This window comes from Coffea arabica, chromosome 8e (assembly GCF_036785885.1).
Source record: "Coffea arabica cultivar ET-39 chromosome 8e, Coffea Arabica ET-39 HiFi, whole genome shotgun sequence".
In the NCBI taxonomy this organism is placed as follows: domain Eukaryota; kingdom Viridiplantae; phylum Streptophyta; class Magnoliopsida; order Gentianales; family Rubiaceae; genus Coffea; species Coffea arabica.
Window position 1 is genome coordinate 38,226,514 of NC_092324.1, and position 26,768 is coordinate 38,253,281.

General features: G+C 35.5%; 2 protein-coding genes across 3 annotated transcripts; both read left to right on the plus strand.

Annotated features, from left to right (window-relative positions):
- The first annotated feature begins 6,405 nt into the window (after positions 1 to 6,405).
- On the plus strand, positions 6,406 to 12,426 carry LOC113703292 (kelch repeat-containing protein At3g27220). 2 transcript variants are annotated; one of them, XM_027224608.2, is made up of 9 exons: positions 6,406 to 6,667; positions 7,022 to 7,109; positions 8,258 to 8,648; positions 8,923 to 9,111; positions 9,220 to 9,449; positions 9,906 to 10,076; positions 10,741 to 10,846; positions 11,138 to 11,344; positions 11,915 to 12,426. In XM_027224608.2, the coding sequence occupies exons 3-9, from the start codon at positions 8,427 to 8,429 to the stop codon at positions 12,077 to 12,079; spliced, it is 1,290 nt and encodes a 429-aa protein (XP_027080409.1). In that variant the 5' UTR covers positions 6,406 to 6,667; positions 7,022 to 7,109; positions 8,258 to 8,426; the 3' UTR covers positions 12,080 to 12,426. The 2 variants fall into 2 exon arrangements, with proteins under 2 accessions (XP_027080409.1, XP_027080411.1); XM_027224610.2 differs by lacking the exon at positions 7,022 to 7,109.
- Positions 12,427 to 24,531: 12,105 nt separating this feature from the next.
- LOC113702847 (VQ motif-containing protein 19-like) lies at positions 24,532 to 25,020 on the plus strand. Its single transcript, XM_027224003.2, has one exon. The coding sequence runs from the start codon at positions 24,532 to 24,534 to the stop codon at positions 25,018 to 25,020; it is 489 nt and encodes a 162-aa protein (XP_027079804.2).
- Positions 25,021 to 26,768: the final 1,748 nt, after the last annotated feature.

The window sequence follows — 26,768 nt, forward strand, 5'->3', positions numbered from 1 at the left end:
TCACTGCGGTTCACTCAAAACGAACCAGCAGGAGATTTTTATACCATTGGAAAGCTATGAATGTCTAGTTTTGGATGCTACAAATGGCACTCAATTTTGACTTTTGTACAAAGAGTTACGTTCAAACAAAGAGCTACTGTCCGGACATCCTGATCACAAATTCCAGATTTCTTCCATTTTCGAAAACCCTAGTTTTGATCAACCAATTAAAATGATTTTTGGAAGGCACATTCTACACACAATATACAACATCTATCCATCAATTTTAAAGTCATCCAAGCATCAAAATTTCGGATTAAAATAGAGCAACAATGGACAGAATTTCGGCCAGCTCACTAACCAAAATTTTTCTAACTTTCTCTCCATTTTCTAACCGTAAACCTTTCATTCATCACACAAACAACATTAACCAAGCAACAAATCCTCAAGACAGCTACCTACAAGCCTTCTCAAGACCGCTAGCCTAGAGATTAAAGTAAGAAATGAAACACCTCAAATCCACTAGCCTATTCCTTGCTTAGGGTTGTAGACCCATGCTATCTAACCACTAAACTTTGATTAAATGGAAAGATTTAAAGGAGATAAGGGTTACTTCTTGAACTCTTGAAGAAACCAGAATTTTTTTCACCAAAACTCTCCAAAAAAAATCCATAAGATGATGCCTTTCTTCAAACTAGAACTAATCTCCAAGTAGTATGTGATTTGGGTGAGGATTTTCAAGTGAAATGGAAGCAAAAATTGGAGCAAGTGAAGAGAGCTTTCTTCCTTCCCTTTTTCTTCTAGTTTCGGCCGAACAAATAGAGGAGAGAGAGAGTGGTTTGAGTTGTGTGAATCTTGTCTTGGAAGCTTGAAGAAATTGTGGCCAAAAGCTTTGCAAAAGTCAACTATGAATAGAGTTCGAATAGTGTTTCGTTCCACCACTTTTCTCTCTTGTTTGTTGTACTAGGGCACTAATCCTCTAATGTAATTCCTTTAACACTATAATTATTCACTTTTAGTAGTCTAATATTAATTTCTCAAATCTCCATTTAGCCGTTCTGATGCGAAATACGCGAATTTCCGATTCGCTGGCGATAAAGCAAAAATTTGGACTCACTCATCTTTAATCTCTCAATTAACTTTTCTTGGTCTACTATTGATCATTCTTACTTCTCCAAGATTATTGCACTCTCGGATCGAATATTGCCTTGAAAAATGTGTACTCGCTATTTCTCACTAAACGAGCCTCTGAAAAATTAAATTTGCTAACAGGACGTTTTAAAAATATAAGTGAGACATTGTTCCATGTAAATGGATTTAAAATGGTTGAAATAAATTATTCGGAGAAAACAGGTGAATAAATAATTAAATAAACTAGTAAAATAAGATAAAAATAAGAAAATTTTTTGGGTCCTCACATAGAGTCAAGATTGGGACTGTTCCAGTAGCTATTATTTACAGGATTCAATACAAGGTTATGAATTCAGCATTCAGGACATGAACCCTAAAAATACTACAAAAAGGAGAAACAATCTTATTCCAAATAGATCTAGCTAGATCTCGAATCACTGTCTCAAAATCTATCACCTGAAACCAGATCACACTCCTAGAAAACTGGATACTTCCAGAGGTAGCACCAGCAGAACCAATACAAAATACAATAGTCTCAAACATCCGACAGTTTGCTTCTGGAACTGTCCAAATTGAATTCGATACATCAATGAGTTTCAGGGTATCATCTTTCTTTTCTCCATGGGTGAAGTTCAGCCAAAAAGCCCTAAGTTAAGCTTGTTACCCGAATTCAAAAACGTAGGAAAAACAGTATATAGCCTAGACAAAGACATTAATCGTTGCTATTCTGCTGATGTTTTTTCTGCAATCTTTTACCAAACTTAGCAAATGTAACATTGAAGGTGGATTATCAACACCCCGTCTTCCCAAAAAAAAAAATTGTGTTTGTGCGCTCATACAAGCATAAATGTGTACATGTATTCAGCATAATGTGGTGGTAAGCCTAGACTCTCCAGATGCAAATCCGTTACAGTAGGTGTTTGCTTTTGTACTGTGTTAGTTACTCCTTGAGTATTCTTTGGTCTCTTCTATTTCTGCTGCTGGTTATTTGCAACCGATTTTGCTGGTATCTTCTCATGAAACTTCTTTCTTGATCTGTATTTGACTTTCTGAAATATTTTTCTTTATTTGTTTTTGTTTTCAATCCTGGTTTTGGACTGCTAAAGAAATGGTCAGTCGTGGGAAAGCTTCCTTATTGAGTGAAAACTACTCTTGTTGGCTTTTGGAATGGATGGTTGTATTTCACTTCTAGACAATGGGACAGGAGACCTGACGATCCAGCACCAAGGAAGGTCATTGGGGAAATGTGGAGAACTAAGTTACACTTATGAGTTATTTTTTAGCTAGTTATTTTAATGTATGCAGCATATCTGAATTTTTTTTTTTTGGTAAGTTTAGAATGTAGGTTATAGTGATAATGATTTGTTTACATCGTCTGGAGAAAATGGAAAAGGGGTTGGGAATTGTGGGAAAGATTAGTTACATTTTTTTATTACTTTTGTATCTTTGCTAGTATGAGATCGATATGTAGGATTGATGGTTCTTCAAGAGGGGCACACACAAGCATGACTTGGTTCACTGGGATTCATGAACTTGTATGTAGTGCTCCCGAGAAGATGTCAAGTGAACGTTGTATAATACTGGAACTTTTGATTGTCAAAGTTCATTTCACTTGTTAGAATTTCTTCCTCAATAGTGTTCTAAATCATATAGTTGGCATGCGTATGTATATGCTCTAATGATTTCGCTCATAATTCGCCAAGTTCCTAACACAGGATCCTCTCTCTAATGATCTTGCACGTGGTAAGCAAGTTGCAAGTAGAGAATAGAAGGCATTGGATTATATATTCTTTTCTTCTTTCTTTATGAGTTGTAGATTGCCTCAAAGGTCATATGTCATCATATCATCGAAGTCTAGTCGATCTTAGGCAAGGTAAAAATTTTACAGGCAAGAAACATTTCCAGCCAAGTTCCTATAAATTGTAACGTAATAGGATCGCTAGTAAGCTGCTCAGTATGTTTCATAGGCATCTAAACAAGGGAATCGTAGTACAACAGTATACAGTTTGGTTTGCTTTCTTTTTATTGAAGAATCATGGGTTTGCTGGGATATGAACACACGTTCCCATTCTCCATCCATTGCTAGTGTTAATTCCATATTTTATAGTAGCACAACACAAAAATACAGGCGTATATGATACAGCAGAAATCAAAGCCTGAAAAAGACCACGTCAAGGTAGGAAAAGAAGCATCTGGAATACCACCCAACTTTATCAGCCTTGAGAAGACTAAAATTTCAGCGCTAAGGCCAATTCTGTTCAAGCCTCAGAAGGCATTTTCATCAACTAACTACTATCCGAGAAGGCAAATAACCACTCTGTTCGGCAAAGGAAATTTTGATGCTTTAAATTGGGATAGATGGCTTGCTGCTGTTGAAATAAAAAGTACCCATTGGCAAATTATATTATATTATATTAGGCCTGTTCTGCTTCAAGGGATATCTTTGTGTATTTCTCAATCCTTTGCTAGAGTTATTTTCCTTAATGTTAGCAGATCATCGGTCAATTTTAGTTCATAATTTGGCTGTTAAAAAAAGCTATAACTTCGTAACTTTGTAACCAGCCGTAGATAGACGAATTCAATGAGGTGAGGGACTAAATGGTCATTTAGCTTATGCCGGGCCACCCAAGTCATGAGGAGGGTCTATTAAAATTATACTATATCACTACTACTGTTTATGGCATACATGAATGATGTGCGTGCAACTAACTAATAAAAGAAATTTGTGTCACTTTTTTTTTACTATATTTGAAATCATTTTCAAGAGAATTGGTTTTATGCTGTAGTAGTAGATATGTAGAAAATTCACTAAAATATAATATATAAATAAATAATTGTTTAGCAGTAATTCATAACCATAATTGATAGTTGTTAATAAATATTAAGGTTCACTAAATAAGTTGAAAGACAAAATAATAAGAAATACATATTAGTTGAAAGGATATAAAGTACCATAAAAAAAATTTACACCAACACCTCCTTTTCCCTTTATATATATAAAAAATAATATATGCAGTAGTAAATGTAGTATATATATAGGATAGACAGTATGGATTATACAAGGCAGAAATTGTAGTACGCTGATATATATTTTTTCAACAGTCAATCCTACACTATCTTAATTTAAGGGGAAGATCCAATTGGGTCTAGGGGGATTGATGGGAACTGAATCACCATTGGATCAGACGGGTGCGTACCACACCCGTCTAAATATTTTAAAAAATCACTTAATGTGGCAATTGGTAGGTCTTAAATGGTTGGTGGTTTAGTACGCTTACATTTAGATATGCATAGGGAGGAATAGCCATATGCATATAGCATTTCCCTGTACTAAACTAAAGTATTCTATACCTTCCTAAATTACAGTAACCAAAAAAAAAAAAAAGAGCAGCGCAACTCCCATTTTTTTGCAGAGTCTAAATCGTGTAAAAGGAAGTGCAAATACCAGGGTGCATTCGATTTGAATCGAGTTCGAATAATGCATAACTCGAAATTGACTCAACATAAAATTTTTGATCTGGAGTTCGACTTCAGTTTACCTTATTGGAATTCAAACTTGATTTTAAGTTTAATTAAATCTAATCGAGTCTAATCAATCTCTATTGAATCCATTCAAGCTCGCATAATAAAAATTAATATTTTACATATAATTTTAAATAAAAAATTTAATTGACATTTTACAACAATAAAAAAAAATCTATATATTATAAAAAGCTTGATTAGGCATGTTGATCCTTCAAGTACAATAATTTGGAACTCGATTTGTGAGATCAAACGGGCAACCCAAATTCAAGTTCAAAGTCGATTAAAGTGAGTTCAAATCAAGTTGTTGACTGAGTAGTTTGCGAGTTCAAGTTTAGATATTTGATTTAGCATCACCCTTAGTGAAAACTAGTGAGAAGGTAGAAAATGGGGTTTGTCATTGTTGGCTCGTGTCGGTGTTACTAATTAGCATTAAGTTAAGTGTTTATTTCACCTTGGTAATTGATTTTTATTTTCTAAACCTTTTGTTGTTGACAGTACCGTACAACTGCTAAAGATACCACTCTGTAGATGCGTCAGATTGCACTCTGACCGGTTCAACCAATCAAATCACAAACTGATCATGCCATCGCTTCGATTCAATGAATAATTCGAAAAATAAATTGAACCGATCAAACACGATCGAATCGAGTTTTTTTAAAAAATTGTCATTATAAAAAAATTTAAAAATAAAATTATGTTTTTTTAAAATAAGTATTTCAGTTACCAAAACAATAATGCAATGACCGAAAGAAATGAAAAAAATTATCCTCGTCACTGTATAGCATTGTGCGGCCACAGACAGGTTAAAATTTTTTAAAAATTTTCTCTTTTCTCACTACATAATATTGTGTGACGACTAAGAGACGTTTAAAAAAAAAAAAGAGGTGTCAAACTAAAGTGTTTGACACTTAAAAGAAAAAAAAAACATTCCCCACATTTGATTGGATGAGGTCTCGAGCACCCCCATTTTTGAGATAATTTTTTTAGATAATTTTGAGAAATTAGCCCTTATTTTCTTGTATTTCTTTCATTTTCTCTCGTTACTTATTTTTAATTTTCTTTTTACTATTTCAAAAATTCCAAACAGGTTCACTAGTCGCATTGTTAATAATACAACCAAAGTATTTATTATCTCTCGGTTTTTTTTTTTTAAAATTTCTGATTCTTTTAACTTTTAGTGTCATATTTTAGTAGTAGGATGATGTATATATTTTTCAAAAAATGGGATGTTGGAGGACGTTATAGCCGGACAGGACAACACACCCCTTGTTGCGGTTAGGGGTGCATTCGAAAAAAGTAGCGAGAGAACAAAAGTAAACAAAGAAAGAAAGAAATGAAGTAAGATGTTGATGGGATCGCACCAGCAACGACAACAGCGACGAGATCAGCCGCAGCAACAGCAGCAGCAGCAGCAAAATCCCAACCATCGCTAACTGAACCCCCAAATTACGTCAATTATGCTTCATTTGGGAGTGAATGATTTGGATAGAAAAGAAGGGAAAAGAAGAGAAAGACTGATTTTCCTTTGTTTGATAGTTTTAAGTAGGAAAGAAAAGAAAGGAAATGGGAAGATGAATAGTGACAAAAATGTTTCCTCCCAAATTGGAAAGAAATGGAGAGAAAGTTTGGAGAAAGCTTGTTAATTTTTCTAAAATGCCTATTTTGTCCTTAAAAATGCCTTGAACAAATATTTAATGACTTCCATATCCAAAATCATTCCATTAATTCTCAAAACTCCCAAACAACATAACAATCTCTTCTCTTCTCTTCTCTCATAACTTAAGCTTTCTCTTCTTTTCTTTTCTATCCTAAACTCCCAAACTAAGCCTTAAAGTGAGACATCATCCCCCAAACCCCCATTTTCCTCTTTGCTCTTCCTCATCTCATCTCATCCCTTCTCATCTGTGTTAGTTGTGCTACTGCTATTATTCATATTCCATCAACCATCCCATTCTACTCCCATCTCATGTCTCCAGCTCTGTATTTCCCTCACGTTTCACCCTTCTCCTTCCTCTAGTTGCTACTATTTCAGGTAAACCTCCCTCCCTTCACCTAATTTGATTCTCTCTCTCTCTTTCTCTCTCTCTCATTCCTTTTGTTATTATTATTATTATTATTATTTTACCATTGTCTTTGCTTTCTCATTCTCCATTGGTTATGCCTCCGATCTTTGGCTGTTTCTCTCCTTTTTGCTCCAAATGGTGAAGTGGGTCTGCCTTGTTTTCTCGATTTGGTGTCAAAGTTTGTACTTTTGTTTGAGGTCTGCCACTATGAACTGGATAAATGTATGCCAATTTACATAGCTGTCTGTTATGGTAGGGTTATCAAATTTAGGCAGTTTCTCCTTGAATTATTTCTCGCTGATTTGCATTCCTGGACTGTCCAGAGCTCAGAATGACTCGGTTGAAGCTTTAACGGTGGAACGGGAAAATATACAAAAGGAAACCCTAGTGGAGTTGTTACTTCTTGGTCTGGTAAAAGGGCTGCTACCCATATATTAAGAAAAAATAGAAAAAAAAAAGTGTTTTATTTGGTTTGATCTAAGTCCCAGCTGTCTTACATCTCCATTTGGCCTTGTTGCTGACTTGTCTTTATTGATTTTGAAGAAAACGAAATGCCAATCCTGTGTTTTATTGCGGTTCTTTGCCCTAGCTGTTGCTCGCTTCACGTTTGCAATATCTATTTGTGTATGTTGATTTATGCTTCTTTATGGAAAACTTTTGGTTTTGCAAAAGATGCAACAGTTGTTCCATGTGATCTACCCCCGATTATCACTAATCTATCAACTCCGTCGAGTTGGTGTCTTTTTCAGGCTTTGTTTTGTCGACTTTCTCTACTTACATTTGTCAAAGATAGTATGCATATATTAGAACATTCTTCGATGCTTGTTGCTTCCAAATCTTTCGTATGTTTAGTATTTGTTATGGTATCTGTTGATTATCTGTCTCTATCCACCTTCCTTTAACGTACTCTTTTGACCATCTCTATATTATTTCTTTCAAACTCATAGTGTGCTTGTTTGGGGTTTGTGTAGGAGTGTGTTGGATCAAATGAATGTAAATTTGTATTGAGATCAGTTTGTGAGAATCATAGTTGTGGCTATCCCCATGTAAATGATCTATTGGTTATAGTGTGGGTTGTACACTTTCATTGAAGAAACTTCCCTGAAATTAAATCCGGAATTTGAACTTTAAAACGTAGGTTTAAGCGTGATAAGGGACCGATTGCAAGGGCTTGTCCTACATGATGTGCATTACTGTGAATAGGAAGTACACAATATTTTGGGACTCAAATTGCAAGAAAGAAAGTATTTGCTTCATCACATTCATCGTGCATTTTGAGATTTTGTTCTCAATTATCACTACCCTCTTATTTGGTTCGTGCTACTGAGATTTGCATAGCCATCCATTTTCTTCTTTGGATAATGAGGGAAAGCAGCTTCTGTATCCACGTAATGATTGGTGTATGGTTTGTTTCTCAGTCAACTTGCCAGTTATTGTTATTGATTGCACACACCATAATTAGCGTGTTGCTCTTATTTCAATAATTTTGTTGTGCATTCTGGAACATGAAGCATGTTTTTGACTGACAACATTTTCCTTGGCTCATATGGGGATATTAGATTTCACAGCCATCTATGAATGAATTGATGAGAGAAGAAGACGAGCGGATGATGATGATGATGGGTCATAGATCATAAACGAAAATGACTACTATTATATTTCATACAACAACAATGACAGAGAAGATGATGATGAGATCGCGACATTGTTGATATTGAGATTTGACATATGGGGAGGCCAACGGCAGCTATCGCCAAGCAGCATAAAACCACCGCCGCCAAGAAATTGCTGTTGCCCTGCATAATAGGCCTACTGGGTTTTGCTCTAATCGCAGATCTACTTTGGGCCGCTTCTTCTCCTTCTCCTGCCTCCTCCTCCTCTGCGCCCGTCATCGTCATCTCCCATTCTCCCTTCCCCAATCACACCCATTCCGCTGCTGCTCCCTTCAAGGTCCCCCCCCTCCTCCTCTTTCTCTCACCTTTCTTTTTTTTTATGCCCTCCTCTGCAAATTTCATATCTTTAGAGCAAACAACCAAAATAATAATAATAATAATAATAAACTCATAAACCCTAACACGGATATTTAGCAGCAACACTAATTCTGGTTTTTCAGTATTTATATACCAAACCCCAGGTTGCTTTCTACTGCTACTGCTTCTGCATTTCTTTCTTATCATTTTCCGAGTGTTTTATTTCCCCCTTGTGTACACTCTCATTTATGCAGGACAAGGACGCTGCTGACAAACATGTAAAGACCAATCAGAGGTTACTATCAGCTACCTTTTCTGATTTGCCAGCTCCCCTCTTGGAATGGGAGAAGATGGCCCCTGCCCCCGTCCCTCGTCTTGACGGTGCTGCCATTCAGATCGGCCATCTCCTTTATGTCTTTGCCGGATACAGAACCATTGATTATGTAAAACCCATTCCCACCTCTCCTTTTGTACTCTCTCTCGATTTACACCGAATATTTCCTACCTCAACTTGATTCACTATATCATCCCTTCATCTCTCTCTGCTGTAGGTGCATTCTCATGTGGACATTTACAACTTTACCGACAATACATGGGGAGGAAGGTTTGATATGCCTAAAGAGATGGCCCATTCACATTTGGGTATGGTAACAGATGGGAGGTATATTTATGTAGTTACTGGGCAATATGGCCCTCAGTGTAGAGGGCCTACTGCACGAACATTTGTGCTTGACACACAGACGAAGCAGTGGAGCAACATGCCTCCTCTACCTCTCCCTAGGTATGAATGTTCCATTCCACCTGGTTAGTTTTATTAATCTTCAATTTTATCGAGCTTTCAATTGATTTAGTATTTATTTCGCATGAATTTGTCGTCCAAATGCCTCTTGTCCTGCTTCTATTTTGAGTTATGACTTCTCAAGTTGTTCTTCTTCGTTGTGTGTGTAAATTCTGGTATTTGGTCTTGGTTTTCTTGGGGACCAAATATTTCTTGTCTAGCACATAATGTTGCCCTCCGTCTTACTTAATGAAGAGCATGTTTGAAGCTGCACCTTTACTTTTGAGTGCAAGTTGGGGGTTGAATGGCCCTCTCTTATGGTTGTTAAAATGAAAGATGTGATGTGATTTTCAGCATGTACTGAATTCACTTTCCACTAGGTGTATCCCAGAATGTAACTGTGGTGTGGTTGTCGCTTCTGTACATGTCTTTGTTAAAGATTTACTCGGATAATTTCAGGTATGCACCTGCAACTCAACTCTGGAGGGAAAGACTACATGTGATGGGTGGCAGCAAAGAGAATCGTCATACACCTGGATTAGAGCATTGGAGTATTGCGGTAAAAGATGGCAAAGCTTTAGAGGAGGAGTGGCGGACTGAGGTTCCCATACCCCGTGGTGGACCTCACAGGTTTGTTTCCACTACTTACCTGGAATTAATTGTATGTCACGGTAAATAAAACAGTTAATCTGTTTGTGGGGATGAGAGTAATGGCGGAGAAGAAAGTTTGTTCGGGTTCTGTCTGTAAGAGTTCCTTTTTTTTTCATTGGTTTATTTTCCAAAGAGGTTAGATTTCACTATATAAAAATTTAAGTTTGCATTTGGTTTCTTCTCTTATCTATACAATCGTGTTTTCCGTTGCTGGGAATTAAATGTCAAATAATTTAGAAAGATCAGATTTAAACATGCAAGTGTTTGATTTGTAAAGATTTGAATTTATTAAGGAGTCTATTCTCATTGTAATGTGACCATTCTATGTTGCTTGAATTTCTGATGTAATTAGACAACAAAGTTTTCTTAGCTTAAATTTGGTTTCGCAACTGTATTTGTGGATGACTACTGTTTCCGTCCAGATATGCTAAAACAATGGAAGGTGAAGAACTTATCTCTGATATTTATCATGCAATAGGGCTTTATTCTATAATTGATGGAGATTTTCTTAAAAGAAATTAGAGAAAACACTAAGGACGATTCAGAAACACTAGTTTTTCAATTTGCAGTTGTAATTTCAATGAAATTTCCAGCACGAGTGAATGATCTTGTTGTTTCTGGTGTAAAAACCACATTCATGCAGGGCTTGTGTCGTGGTTGATGATCGATTGTATGTCATAGGCGGTCAAGAGGGTGATTTTATGGCAAAGCCTGGGTCTCCTATTTTTAAGTGCTCTCGCAGGAATGAGGTAATATACTTCTTTCACCTACATTAAGCACTTTTACTCGTGAAATGAAAAAAAAAAAAAAAAAAAGAGCAGCATAGTGCTTTATTCTTTTTCCAATTATGATTGTAGCAACTAGCAAGTGTCATTTTCTCTAATGGGACTTAATTTTTAATATCTCATGACATTGTTAGTTATGAGCTGATTTATTCACTTCTTCTTTAGTAGTAGACTGAGAATTTTGTCTAAAGCAAAATGAATGTTTTGGAAACATCTAAGATCTATTCTAAAGTATGCAGCTTGAGACTCTTACAGGTTGTCTATGGTGATGTTTACATGCTGGATGATGATATGAAGTGGAAGGTCTTACCGCCTATGCCAAAGCCTGATTCACACATAGAGTTTGCTTGGAAAATTGTGAATAATTCAATCATTATTGTTGGAGGCACAACAGAGAAGCACCCTGAAACAAAGAAGATTACGCTTGTTGGAGAAGTATTCCAGTTTCAGTTAGATACACTGGTAAGCTTAAAGTCTAAAAAACTTGATAATTAATGGTCTAATGTTTTTGATGCTAGAAAGACGCATCTTCTCCATGGGTGAAGTTCAGCCAAAAAGCCCTTAGTTAAGCTTGTTACCCGAATTCAAAAACTTAGGAAAAACAGTATATAGCCTAGACAAAGACATTAATCGTTGCTATTCTGCTGATGTTTTTCCTGCAATCTTTTACCAAACTCAGCAGATGTAACATTGGAGGTGGATTTTCAACACCCTCCCCCCCCCCCCCCCTTCCCAAAAAAAAAAAATGTGTCTGTGCGCTCATACAAGCATAAATGTGTACATGTATTCAGCATAATGTGGTGGTAAGCCTAGACTCTCCAGATGCAAACCCGTTACAGCAGGTGTTTGCTTTTGTACTGTGTCAGTCAGTCCTTGAGTATTCTTGGGTCTCTTCTATTTCTGCTGCTGGTTATTTGCAACCGATTTTGCTGGTATCTTCTCATGAAACTTCTTTCTTGATCTGCATTTGACTTTCTGAAATATTTTTCTTTATTTGTTTTTGTTTTCAATCCTGGTTTTGGACTGCTAAAGAAATGGTCAGTCGTGGGAAAGCTTCCTTATCGAGTGAAAACTACTCTTGTTGGCTTTTGGAATGGATGGTTGTACTTCACTTCTGGACAACGAGACAGGGGACCTGATGATCCAGCACCAAGGAAGGTCATTGGGGAAATGTGGAGAACTAAGTTACGCTTATGAGTTATTTTTTTGCCAGTTATTTGAATGTATTCAGCATATCTGCATTTTTTCTTTTTGGTCAGTTTAGAAGGTAGGTTGTAGTGGTAATGATTTGTTTACATCGTTTGGAGGAAATGGAAAAGGGGATGGGAATTGTGGGAAGGATTAGTTCCATTTTTTGATTACTTTTGTATCTTTGCTGGTATGAGATCGATATGTAGGATTGATGGTTCTTCAAGAGGGGCACACACAAGCATGACTTGGTTCACCGGGATTCATGTTGTATGTAGTGCTCCCGAGAAGATGTCAAGTGAACGTTGTATGATACTGGAACTTTTGATTGTCAAAGTTCATTTCACTTGTTAGAATTGCTTCCTCAATAGTGTTCTAAATCATATAGTTGGCACACATATGTATATGCTCTAATGATTTCGCTCATAATTCGCCAAGTTCCTAACACAGGATCCTCTCTCTAATGATCTCGCACAAGGTAAGCAATTTGCAAGTAGAGAATAGAAGGCATTGGATTATATATTCTTTTCTTCTTTCTTTATGAGTTGTAGATTGCCTCAAAGGTCATATGTCATCATATAAGGGTGAAAGCCGGGGTTCCACGTCGGCGTGGTTGTCCGCCACGTGGCAAGAGACGATTGGTTGGCTGGTGCTGGGTATCCGGTTGTCTTTTTTTTTTTTCTTCTTTTGTGGTCGAAAAACAGTAGAGTCCGGTTGTCTTTTATTTTTTTTCCTTCTTTTTCTTTTGTGGTCAAAAAACGGTAGAGTTGTTGTTTGGTAATGGGTTGTTGGGATCAGAGATTGGCCAATATTACGGTTGTACCCCTTTGGTGTTCACCTATTTACGTTCCAACCTGTTATTGTATCTATAGGAGTTCCCCTTTTTTTTTTTATTATCAAGGTGTGTTGGTAATGTGGCTTTGGCAGAAATTACGCTTCTTCTTTCTTCACCTTCGCACCGGAGCTCTATTCTATTATACCTTACAGCTTCTTCTGATGAGAGCGGTTCAATTCTCAGTGGTGAATCGTGACTTTTTTTCACTGCCTCTTCCTCCTTCTTCCTTGCCATTTGACTTTCATGTGGTTGTGTATTTGTCAAACAATTTTTACCCAGACTATTTCCCCCCTGTGGCTGCTCCTGAAGCGGTGAAGCAGTGATTTGGTAATGTGGTCGTTGGGCTCCTAGCCCCGTTGATATTACCATTTTAGCACTTCGCTGTGCTCTTTTTAACGCTTGCCCTTTTATTGTATTTTTTTGTTCTGCTGTTTTCTGGAGGTTGTATTGGTAATGTAGTCTTTATTGCGTCTCGCTTGCTTAGCCAGATAGTCGCCTTCTTGTTGGAGAAGGTGGGTGAACTGACTTTGTGTTCAGAAGCCGTACATTTCGTCCACTGTTTCTTTCTGTTCTTTCCCGAGGATTAGGTGCTTGCGATGATGAGACCTGTTGGTTGTCCCCGTTACTTTTTCAAGCATATAGCTAATTGGTATGGTGGTGCCTGTTATGTTGTTACTATTCCTTCTTATCGTTCACCATCCGGCAGTATCAGGTGAGCTCTTCTGCTCTTTTATGGACCTATTTTACATTTCCTTGCACGTTTCCCCCTTTTCTCTTCCAATCTTTGGTTGTTACCATTTCCATATCTTAAATTGCCTTGTGGATATTTTGCTACATATATGCTATTGTTTAGCTTTACTTTGCGTTATTTATTTATTGCGTTGATTTCCTTTTTATTGCCTTAGTCGTTTCCCTCCGCATTTTGTCATAATTTTTTTGTTTACTTGCCTTGCTTTTATTGCTTTTTTTTTTCCCTTCTAAGACATTACTTGTTCTGCTTTATTTTGTCTTATGTATGAATAGTTCTTCATTCACTGCTCGTTTCATGCTACAGAGTCACTGCAAATAGTATATCATACTTAAATATTGGGGTTTAGGTGCACTGCAATGCTTATTATAAAGGGTTGTTTTGCTCCCCTTTGAAGGAGAGACGGTTTGACTTCTTCACTTGGTCTTCTGCATTTAGTATTCTGATATCAAGAGAAACAAATGATTTAGATTTATATGTGAGATGATGCTTTACAGAGATTTGGTGTGAAACAAAAGAAGAAGATTGCTTCTTTTAAAACCTCAGTTGACGTACTCACGCTTTCAGCAACGCCTATTCCACGAACCCTCTATTTAGCTTTGACTGGGTTTTGTGATGCCAGGTAATTTTTGCTCATTAAAATGAAAAGTTTCAGGTGCTAAATTCTTGAGTAAATTCAAATTGATGTGAGTTGATATTCTGCTACGTCATTTTTATGATCTTTTACTTGATAGGTAGTTCCAGTCAATGTTCTATTAAACTAATTATCTCTAACCACTGCCTGGGCCACTGTTTGCTGTTTTGTCCTCAGGGGGTTGGGTGAGTCTTGTGTTTGTGTGAATAGGAGGAGCTGGTTTTTGCACTCTGTTGTTTGTCAATGGCGCTCCACTTGACTTTTTAACCATATGAAAGGAGAGAAGTACCCCTATCTTTTGTCCCTTTACAGCCTGAGTGAAAATGGAGTGGTGTAATTACAAAGAAACATATGGGCTGGTGATATCAGCTAATACCATTTTGAATATGGAGTGGTTGTAATTAGACTAGAATATGGGCTGGTGATCTCAGCTAATACCATTTTGTTTGTGCAAGTTTTCTTGAATGTGATGTCCTTATTTTTTGATGTATATTTTGTTTCAACCTTTTGCAGTTTAATAACTACACCACCTCCTGAAAGAGTTCCAATAAGAACCCGTCTTTCATCATATTCTAAGGAAAAGATGATATCAGCTACAAAGTATGAGCTGGACCGAGATGGACAGGTTTTTTATGTGTTGCCCAGAATCAAAGGTGAATTGACTACATTGGCTTTCTTGTTATGACCTTTATATGATTTTAGACAGTCATCAGGAGATTTATGTCTCATGTGGTTTTAACTTTGAAATTTCTGAGCAGTTTGTACGAGTTTCTTAGATGGTGTTCAGTTACACCTACATTTATTATTCATGGACTTGTGAACTATTTCATAGGGCTTGAAGAAGTCATGGAGCTTCTTGAAGAATCGTTTCCAGAGGTTGAAATAGCTATTGCTCATGGAAAGGTAATTCATTGCTTGAAGCGGAGAGCTAGATCTATGACCACTTCACTCAGCATGGGTAAAATACAAAACTACAAAGCACCAAACCACTATGTAAGGACTGACACCATTAAGAATAAATTTTAGCAGCTTTGTATGAGGGAGACTTGAATTCAGTTAATCACATTGGCAAAGGTGGTTACAGAAGTTTATGATAACCTGCTATGTTGTTTGTTAAGTTTTGATAGCTTATTTCCTACAGTGAAACAAGACAAAGAGGGATGCATATGAGGACAACGAAAGCACTATGAGCCACTAACAAAGTTCTTCAAGTATAATGACTGTCTTTAGAAGGCACAGAACTGGAGATGGGAAGAAGATTAACATCACAGGGCCCCAGAAAGTGGTTTTGTGAGAATGAAATGTCTAGATGCCATTGTGTGGAAAAATACACGATTATATGATGTCATGTAGTTTAGGATCTTCGGATTGAAGTATTGCGTGCATTTAATCCATCCACATGAAGCAAACATTGTCCTTTTGAACTTTTGTAAATTCTGAATTCCTGCGTAAATAGGATTTATAGTAATTCAGATCTTGTTAATTATTAATAAAGAGTTTGGATTTTGATGGGTGGCAGATATATCTGTGCTTAGGATGGGTATATTATAGTAAAACTTTTGACGCTTTTGGGTTTTCTCCAAGCAATATATGCCATTACATTCTCTTATTTGTCTATGGCTTTTGCTGCATATTTAATGATGTAGATACATTGCCACTGATAGAACTTAGTTTCGAGCCACTCTAATATTGAAATTAGAGTTCAGTGCTTGGGAAGCTAGAACCATTTTGAAAAGTATATTTATAGTCTATGGGATTGATTGGTGAATTATTTAATCCATTATTAGTAATGATATTTTATTGAAGCCAGTGAACACTAGCAGCATTTGATAGGAGAAAAGTAGGTCTGTCTAAAATTTGTGATATAAATTGATTTGTGCATGAAAACGGATGTATTAATGCCTTCCTACAACTAAAAGTGTATGTGAAATTAATCCTCTTAAACTATTTCATATATATACTTTTTTCAAATTTCTTTCGATATAACATTTTCCACTCTTCTTCCCAACTTTACTTGTTTCTGGTCCTCCTAAATGCCAAAATGTTAGATTTTGCATTTTGATGCATTGTGAAAGCCTCTGTTCTGTACCCATGCATGAATAACTTCTTAACAAGCATAGGTTATAAGGCAGCTGCCCAGCAATGAGAGAGCCATACTCTTCCATCTCCAGTGCATTAATCCTTTTCGACAACCAAAAATAATGAAACAAAAAGAAGAAAAACGAAAGAATGTGACTTGTGGTTATCACCAATGGTAATTGTGGATATTTTGTTTGTTGTCATCTCGTAAATCAATCCTATGCTGTTTCTGCTTGGTAGATCATTTTGTCCCCCGTGCTGCAATGATTGTAGTAATGCCTACTGCTGGAAAGGAAATCAAACAATGGTTTCAACTTTCAAGTAACTCTTGTATCGAAACGAAGATTGTGGTTGCCTGTACTGTATAAACCTATGAAAAGTAGGATCTTGCACATATTTCTCTCACAAATCAACTAGAGCCTCTTGTATCGAAACTTATTTGATTTTCATATTTAGAATGCCTGTAGAACTAGAACCTCTTTCAGATGACTATTCAATATTTATAACAAAACTGTATTGCTCAAATAATTTTACTCTGTTTAGTATTTCACTAATTTTCATTCTCACCATGATCATTAACTAACCATTAACTGGGCATATATACAATATATTTAATCACAACGGTAGACACCACCTTGTATGTCATCACATCAATGAAGTCTGGTCGATCTCAGGCGAGGTAAAAATTTTACAGGCAAGAAACATTTCCAGCCGAGTTGCTGTAAAGTGTAACGTAATGGGATCGCTAGTAAGCTGCTCAGTACGTTTCATAGGCATCTAAACAAGGGAATCGCAGTACAAAAGTATACGGTTTGGTTTGCTTTCTTTTTATCGCAGAATCATGGGTTTGCTGGGATATGAACGCACGTTCCCATTCTCCATCCATCACTAGTGTTAATTCCATACTTTATAGTAGCACAACACAAAAATACAGCCGTATATGATACAGCAGAAATCAAAACCTGAAAAAAAAGAAGCATCCGGAATACCACCGAATTTTGTCAGCCTTGAGAAGACTAAAATTTCAGTGCTAAGGCCAATTCTGTTCAAGCCTCAGAAGGCATTTTCATCAACTAACTACCATCCGAGAAGGCAAATAACCACTCTGTTCGGCAAGGAGTTCCCCGGTTAGTCCTCCTCTTTTTTTTTTTTTTTTTTTTTTTTGGGGTCCCTTTTTAATCAGCAAACCAGTCATGTCTTTTCCTCTAGGATTGCTCCTTAACGAAGGCTATCAACATGAATCTTAATGAAGCACTTCACAGATACCTTTTCTTTAGTCAAACATTTAACCTACAATATCATACTAGGAAAATCCTTTATCAAACAATCAGACCAATCAGACTCCTGATAAAGGCCGAACATCATATTAGGACCAGGTTTCTGATGAATCAACCTGGGATCAGATTCCTAATGAATCAACCTCAAATTGGTTCCAAGCAACTGACGAATATTCAACACTAGATTAGACCCAAACAACTGAAGTCCAAACTCTAGAAGATGATGAAAATCCATTCTTGATTCCTGGAGATCCTGCTATGCACCCTACTACTCAACCCTTTTACATGAAACTCAGAGATAATGCCTTTTCATGACTCTAGGTAGAGTACCATTCTTACGGAAATGACTGCAAAGAATCTAGGATCAGAAACTTTGATAGTGTATTTTTTAACCATGATACTGGTGAAAGAATCTCAATCTACCTCATACGCAAATACAACCATGTCAGAATAAGAGATTCAAGCTATTCTGCCCAAACCCTGAAAGAACCCTTGTTTGGATTGCGATTTTCCGTCGGAAAATTACGTCGTTTTTCGTGATCACATTTTCCTATTACCTTTTTCCCTCACATACATCAAATCGCTACAGTATTTTTTCCATGAAAAATCATGAAAAATGCAATCCAAACACAACCTTGAAATGTTTCATGAAAAAGAGGAATATTCAAAGAATAATTCTCAACAAGTACTTGCTCAAGAAATGGGGAGTCAACGCACAACATTACAAGGAATGGATCAAAAAAACATTAGAAGAGTTATCAGCAACTATTTGCTAAAAACAAATGCTTCTGAAAGACATTCAAACTGTCTCAGATGAATTAAGAGCAACAAAATCAACAAGAAAAATCTCACTGTAGCACCGGAAGTCATTACAATGGTCCGGTAAGTTACTGTACAAATACGGCAGCAAAATCGCACTATACATTGTAGTGTGCGCTGTAGCGGTACTATATATTGTAACAACCAATAAAAATCACTATAGCCGGTACCGTAGTAATACGAAAAAATTGCTATAAATACCTCTCAATCCCAACACAACTCTTAGAGAACTCTTCTTCAAATTCTTTCTCTCTCTAAACTTGAAAAACTCTCCTCCTTCTCTCTAGAATACAAATTAGTTAGGTTTCAAACTTAGGAATAAGTTTCGATCAAGGATCAAGCAAGTTTCAAACTTGTAAGTTTTTCTTTCAAACTTTTATTCAATAACATTTTGTTGAATGGTCGGCTAAACCGCCTAGTATTCATATTCACTTACTTGTTTAGATGTTCTATTTATATTCATAGATCTCATTACTGGTTATAGCACCTGATCTGTTAGTGACAATCCAACTGCGATCCACTTCCTTACTCTTATTGTTTAGTTCATTATTTTTCTGGTTTAAGGGGCTAACCCCTCATCCCGCCATATATATATATGTGTGTGTGTGTGTGTGTGTGGCAATTCATACTTCTAGTCAAACCTATATTGAAGAAAAGCCAACTAGGCTAAAGGGAGAGGATCTCACATCTAAATCAAAGGGATTGCACTACTACACATCCTTAGAATTTTTTGCAAGTGCAAAGATTTGAACTCTTGACTTGTAGTCAGGCCTACACCTTATGCTTCATTTGGTGACCAACTCACCTAAAAGGAGTTGGCTTTATAGTAGATATCTATGCTTTATAGTGGAATTGCACCTTGTGTTTCGCGTGATGACCAACTCATCTAAAGAGAGTTTGGCTATCTAGTAGCTACATAAGCTTGGCAGTGGAATTGTGGAGTACAATTCGTGGCCCAAATCAAGGTGAGCTTTCCAAATTTCGGACTTTGACAATTAAAACAAATGAATTTAAATTTAAATTGAATGACTCGGATTGATCTTAGCTATTATATTTATGGCTTGACGTGGATGATCAAGCATACTATGTAGGTGCATAAGTTCTTGATCTAACTAGTTTGACCGTACCCTATTTCTACTACATCTAATTAACATGCTCATTTAATGCAGTTCACTTAGTGTGAATTATTCCTGTAATATTGTCGATTGGACTTCTTTTGTTGTTTATAAAACCTTGGGGAATTGTTTTTTTCCTTGATATGGATTGGGGTACCCTGGCGCATCATCTCACATGCATGTCGGCCTAATCTATATTCCACATATGGCCCCAACGTGCTTGTGAAATGTGGCAACTGTGTACCCAATCCATAATAGGCCCTCCCCGGGAAATTCCATACGCCCACTCTTTAACGTGTTTGGTGACCTCTAAAACGCATAATTTGAGGTGTGAAGGAGATTAATGTATTTGGTCTCTGATGGCATGGCCTTAAAAATTCTTAGTCCCACGTGAAACAAGTTCTAATAGTCTTCCACTTCGATTATGGTCATGAGAAAAAGATTGTTGTTAACTTTTAAATTTTTAATCACCTGAAGAGGGTGCTCGCTCATGTACGACTAGTGTGAAAGAGAGAGGCAAGTGCCTTCGTGTGATAAACGTTGCTTTGGCTCAATAAAGCGTGCTACTATTATTTTGTTTGGTAAGAACCCATTCGTTTCAATTTATTAAGTCAAAGGAAGAGTTTTCGTTATTTTAAAGCTCTTAATGATTGGGGTCACTTCTATTGTGCACCCTTCAATTATACCTCAATTTCTACTTTTGCTCCTTTAAGTATAAATGGGGATACTTTAGTGCTTAAACTATAAATACCGTCTCATTTAAGTACAGCCATTAATGAAATCCCTAAAACTAATAAAATACTTGTAACAAGCAGAAAATAACATTAAATAATAACCAAAAAAGTTCTAAAATTAGAGGAAGGAAAGAATTTTAAGAATCAAAATGACAATGGAGATATAGTTTCAGGACTAAAATGTCACAAATTAGAGTTTAGTGGTCAATGTAAGAATTGGGGTATAATTTATGGACTAAAGCGTCCTAATTTATAATTTAAGAACCAAAGTGTAAATCAAAATATAATTGCAGGGTGTAAAACAAAATTAACCTTAATAATTATTGTGCCACCTTTTTGTATCCTTCTTCACAAACTATCTGCGTGCCTTCAGCCTTGCCCGAGCTAAATGTACCATCTTTGTTTCTTTACTGCAACTATAACCATCACTCACAAGTTGAGATTCGAGGGGTGGAAGAGTAAGAAAAAAAATGATTTGAGGCAAAATAGTAAATATATATACTTGAAGGAACAACCATATATTATCAGTAAAATTTTAGAGTAAAAAATGGATTTATTTGTTAAAATATAGCTGAAAAATTTAAACCTTGAGAAAAAAAAACCTAAGATAATTCAGAATTTCTAGGGTGGTAGCAACCCCTCGTCACTAAAATTCCACTCAAAATATAGTTCAACCAACTCTAGTTTTTTACTAGCTGCTTTTTTTTTTTTTTTAATACCTACTAGCTGCTCAAGAGCATAATTGTTTACCATAGCTTCTCGGAAGCATATCATTAATTTGCATACGAAAACGTATATTCTTAAATATATATAGTTCTTACTCCATATACGTCCACATTCCATGATATTTTAACGCTGAAGAGACATTAATTGCTTCTCAAATGAAGATCAATGAAGTATAAACTGCTCCGTGTTGCTCTTAATAGCGAAGAGAAAAGGTTTTAATCCTTCCGTCCCAAATTATAGCCTTTTTTTTGGTAGTCCAAATTTTTATAAAGACAAGTAATCATTATGTGTAGTAAGGTGATTTTAGGTGAATTTCCAATATAACACTCTAATTCAGAATTTCTGAAATGGATTGATGATGCATGCATATATATATATATATATATATATATATATATATATATATATATATATATATATATATATATGTGTGTGTGTGTATGTGTGTGTGAAAATTATTTTTTCAATGGTACAATAGAAGACTTACTAATCATTAGTACATTTAAATTATACCTAACCTATCATGTTAATGTACACATTGATACTTTTTACCCTTCCTTACATTTATGCACTTTTTCTTATTAACTTTATTTTTTTCAAATTTAATATAAAACCTGCATCTTAACAAGTGCCCATTTATTAGACATAAATATGTTATAAATGCATTGTACAACAAACAAAAAAAGATCCAATAATAGAGGCTAACTAATAAAAAATTCACTAATAAAACAACATGTGCTAGATAGAGACTATGGTGCGAGCTTCTAAAGTGAAAAAATGTTTGCTGTAAGAGCATGGTTGACGCCTTATATACTGTAAAGCTAATTGATACAAATTCGTGTAGATCTAACAATGAGCAGATGACCTAAATAGTCCCTTAACTACTTCGATAAAGCCAAAATCGTCCCTCAACTTTATTCTTAATCAAGATAGTCCTTTAATTTTTATTTTTTTTAGCCTCCCATCCTTTCCCACACTCTTCCTATCCCCATCTGCCACATTTACTATTTTGTTATGGCTAATTGGATTCTTATTTGGTTGAGCCACCCAAATGGTAAGATTTCTCCATTGATGACTGGTTACAGCGGACTGCAAAATAAAAAAGCCATCCACAACCCTTCTTAAAATTAGGGAAGCCAGATTTACTGGAGCAAATTGCAAAGAAAATGGATCAGAGAGTGAAATTTGGAGCCTTTTTAATAATATTTTTAAAATACAACGACTATTTGTTGAAAAATATTTTTTAGTGTAAATTTGATTCAATTTCTTTGTAATTTGCCTGATTAAATCCAATTTTATTTTTTTAATTTTAAGACAGCTATGTGTGACTTTTCTATTTTGCCCCGGCTTTGACTAGTCATCAATGGAGAAATCTTACATTTTGAGTGGCTCAACCAAATAAGTTTTCTATTGGCTACAACAAAGTATTTGAAGGAATAAATTGGCTAAAAACAAAATTGAGAGACCATTTTGATTTTAGTAAAATAGTTGAGTCATATTATTTAGGTCACTTGCTCTCTTGCGGTACAAAATTAAACTAATGTCATTACTAACAACTATTGCCCATTGGCCCAACTAGAGGTGCAAACGAGTCGAGTTCGAGCCGAACTTTGGCCTAATCGAGTCGAGCTCGAGTTAATTTTGTGAAGCTCGAACTCGAGCTCGAGCTCGACGAGCTCAAAATATCAAGCTCGAGCTCGAGTTCGACTCAAATTCGAGTTTAAAAAATAAAAAAATAATTATTATTATTTTATTTTTAAAAAATAAAAAATAAATATTTATTTTTAAAAATGAATAAAATAATAATTTTTAACAAATAATAAAATATTAGAAATATATATGTAATTTTACTATTAAATAAAAAAATATATATATATATAATTGAGCTCGCGAGCCAATGAGTTTAATGTTTTTGAATTCGAAATCGATTTAATTAGCTCGAGCTCGACTCGAACTCGATATTGACGAACTCAAGTCGAGCTTGTATTCGAGCCGCTTACGATCGATTCGCGAGCGGTTCAATTCGTGAACACACCTAGGCCCAACGTCATATCTAGAGTCAGTTGAGGAATACAAGTAGATAACAATCAGTTTGCAGGTCAAACGAAAAGCAGTTTAACTGTACGGTACCATGTTGCTGTTTAAGCAATCAAAAAAACAAAAAAAAAAAAGGAGGAAATATAGATCCTGTATTGACGTTACATTGGGCAACTTCCATTTGGCCCTGGCCCCTGTCCTTATCTATCGTCCAACTATACCAAGAAACACAATTGAGTTGCGGCTGCTAGGGGACAAATGCAGAAATTTACGCAGAAAGTGTGACATTGTGGAAAAAGGCAATCATATTCATCTTGTTTGCATGTTTTAGGTGAGCAGGAATCCGGGATAGAAAACCACTGAGCTTTGCCTCAATGATCTAAAAAAAAGGATTAAATTTCTCTTTAAAATATAGATCGGGAATTCGAATATCATCTATAATTAAAAAAAATTCAAAAGAAACGTCAAAATATTCATTTGATCTAATCAGGATTAGAAGTGTCAAAGCACTCATTTGATGTAATCAGATCTGTATATCTCCTAGGAATTCAATATAAAAAAATGAGAAAACAAAAACTTTATGTCCCAAATTGAACAAAAGGGAGAGAGAAACAAAGGAGAATTTTACATGCAAAACTAACAAACGATGAACAAATAAGAGTTGGTCTAAAAAACAAAAGAAACAAATAAGAGTATTATAAATGAATCCATTCTAAACTTTACATTCATAAGGTAGACCTACCATAATTTCCTTTTTCTTTTGCTTCCTATTTTTTCTTACAAGTAGAATTTTTTCTTTCAATGCTATAAATTTCGAAATCAGACCCTAAATGACTATGAACAGAATAAACAGCAAGCCATAGTGCTGTACATAAGATTAATTGAATTTCTCCATTTCTGTCCAGAGAGTTGGCCTGCAAAAATTCAGTATGATGTCATTCCTAAACTAGTACTCCATGTCTTTTTTTTTTTTTATTGATATCTAATTCTTAAAGAATTTCTTGAAAAATATTACTGTTACACTTTCTGTTTAGTCACGTAATTAATACAATTGTATGCATAACATGACAAAACTGGTTGGAAGATTAATATCTGAAATCCAAGAGGTTGACTTGCAACGATGATATCCCTCTCAAAACAACTTTGTTGGAAAGAAAAAGAATAGAAAACTGCTAAATGTGCAAAATTTCATAATTTATTTCAACTTTGACTCTATGGCTTAAACCAAAACGGCATTCTTAAATGAGTATATCATTTCCACACTCCAAACCAAAATTATAGTCTAATAACTCATAAATTATTTTGACAATCTTCCACCTTTTCTCCCCTTTCTCTTCCATCTATATATATGATTAAGGACCATATAGTATATACATCTTCTTTAAAACCATATGGCCAAAGAAAAATTAGTTTCAAGATAAAATAAAGTTTGAATGAAAAAACCCTTCAACAAGAAAATGGGACAGTCACCGCCGGAACTAGGAACATATTTTCAGGTAGACAAAACAACCTTTAGAGAACTAGTCCAGAAGTTAACCGGAGCAACCGGTAACTCCACCAACAAACCACCGGAAATCCAAAGCCCCTCAACTTCACCAAAACGCCACGGCCATATTGACCCACCCGGTGTTCGTAGGTCACCGCTCAAGCTTCGAGAAAGAAGGCAACAAACTGCCATGCGTAAAATGGAGATCAAACTCGGCCTTAAAGCAGCTGGTGAATCAGTGAGTCAGCCCGACTCTCCTGGCTGCCCGCCGACGCCAGTGCATAGCCCCATGACGCCACTCGGGCGTAACTCAGTGGTCTCCACCCGAGTTGGGACCGAGTCACCACCCTCTGAGGAGGAAAGAGCTATTGCGGAGAAGGGCTTTTATTTGCATCCCTCCCCAAGAAAACCGGAGCCGCCGGAGCTGTTAACCTTGTTCCCGTTGACATCTCCAAGATAAGAGCCTTGGGCTTCGTGTTTTTCTTTCTTTCTTTTCCTTTTTTTTTTATTGCTGATTTCAGCACTTTGGTTGTTTATGATATATTCGAATCGATCAGAAAACAATCCATTTCCTTTTTGCTATCTTTAATGCAAAGATTTTGGTACCCGTAACTGTTATTTAATATCTGTCATCTAAAATTCTATCATTATGTCTTTTTATTAAAAGGTTATAAAAATTTAATGGTTTCAATCAAGTCGAGCAATGTGATAGAAATTTACAATAAAATGTACTTAAATGCTAAAATTGTCAGTTTAGGGTCCACTTTGATAGGTGATATTTCAAGGGTACAAATTACAACCAAACTTTTTTCTAACATTAAGGTATTCTTGGAGTTTGCTGCTCCTTAGGTTTTTATTGATGCAAGTTTCGAACGAGACCCTTAGAAATGAGAAATGGCAGTGTTAAGGTTTTGTTTTGTTTTTCTATTTGGAATCCAAATCTATGGATATACACCACGTTTGGAAAAGTTTAAAAAGGATGGTATGCCTTAGCTTAAATGTCAAAAATTCATCAAATGGCTATTAGTACTTGATTTGCATGACTACACCCAATAGTGCGAAATCCTTGTGCTTGACTGGGAGTTTTGAAGTTGGAATTGTTGAAGATAAGGTTAGAGACAGTAAGGATGCGAATTGAAAATGTGATATGAAAATGTAGTTAAAAAAATAATTGAAATGTGCTTATAATGTAATACTAAAATTTTTTCAAATAAAACTCTACTAAACAAACCCATTCAACTTATTTTTTCTTGTGTCTTCCTGACATTTTCTTACGAAAGTCCCTGAAATTTTTCTTGTGTCTTCGCCCTTTATGAAAGTCACGAAAGGTCTTTTCAACTTTGCTTTGTGCACTGGTGCGTTAAAGTACCCTTTTTTCAAGGGATAACTTCAGAAACCTCTCTATAATTTCATTCGGCTCCCCTCAGATTTAAAAAATTACGCTTAGCTCTTTTGGCATAGTAAAATATCTATAATGCCCTCTACTTGGTAAACAATTTTAAATTTAAGGCAAAAACCCAAAAAAAAGTCCATTTTTTGTCTCTTATCTATTTTCTCTCCTCTCTTTTCTAATTAATATAACCTTTTTTATTATTTTCAAATTTATGGATATTAGTAAATTGAAATTACAAAATCAACAGAAAGAGCAGATTATGTGTCAAATTAGAACAAAATAAAGAGACTCGTAGTAATGCAAAAATAAATAATGAAATTGATGAAATTAGAAGAACTAAAGATGTAGAATTTGTCATATTTTGTTTGTTTTCAAGAAAATCTTTATAAAATGTCAATAATTACATAAGAATTTCTTTCATTGGATTAGAAATTTTTATTATGATTTTATTATGGAGGTAGAATTTATTCTCTAGTTTGAGATATTAATATTTTTAAGACTATAGAAGGGTTATAATGGTAGTTCTAATTCAGACTAGCTTGTATTGAAAAGATATTTAAGCATTCACATTTAATTTTGGAGTACAACTGGTTGTCAATAGGGTTTGTATGTGTATTTTTTTCTTTTTTTTTTTGGCGTGGCAAGCATTGATACAGTATATGCAATTTGAAAATTTTTAAATGGCTATTTGGTTTTAGAACTTATATTTGAATGATTGTTAGGGATTAAGCTTATTGATTTATGCAAAGTGTGGAAGAAAATGATTGAGTATACTATATTTTTCTTTCTTAGTTTTGTACAAAAGGACAATTTAG

What these genes read in the sequence shown, in the direction of transcription:
- LOC113703292 (XM_027224608.2), top strand. Translation starts at nt 8,427, where the DNA reads ATGGGGAGGCCAACGGCAGCTATCGCCAAGCAGCATAAAACCACCGCC. An exon ending in CCCCGTGGTGGACCTCACAG is followed by an intron (nt 10,077 to 10,740) that starts GTTTGTTTCCAC and finishes ACATTCATGCAG; the next exon opens with GGCTTGTGTCGTGGTTGATG. An exon ending in AGTGCTCTCGCAGGAATGAG is followed by an intron (nt 10,847 to 11,137) that starts GTAATATACTTC and finishes AGACTCTTACAG; the next exon opens with GTTGTCTATGGTGATGTTTA.
- LOC113702847 (XM_027224003.2), top strand. Translation starts at nt 24,532, where the DNA reads ATGGGACAGTCACCGCCGGAACTAGGAACATATTTTCAGGTAGACAAA.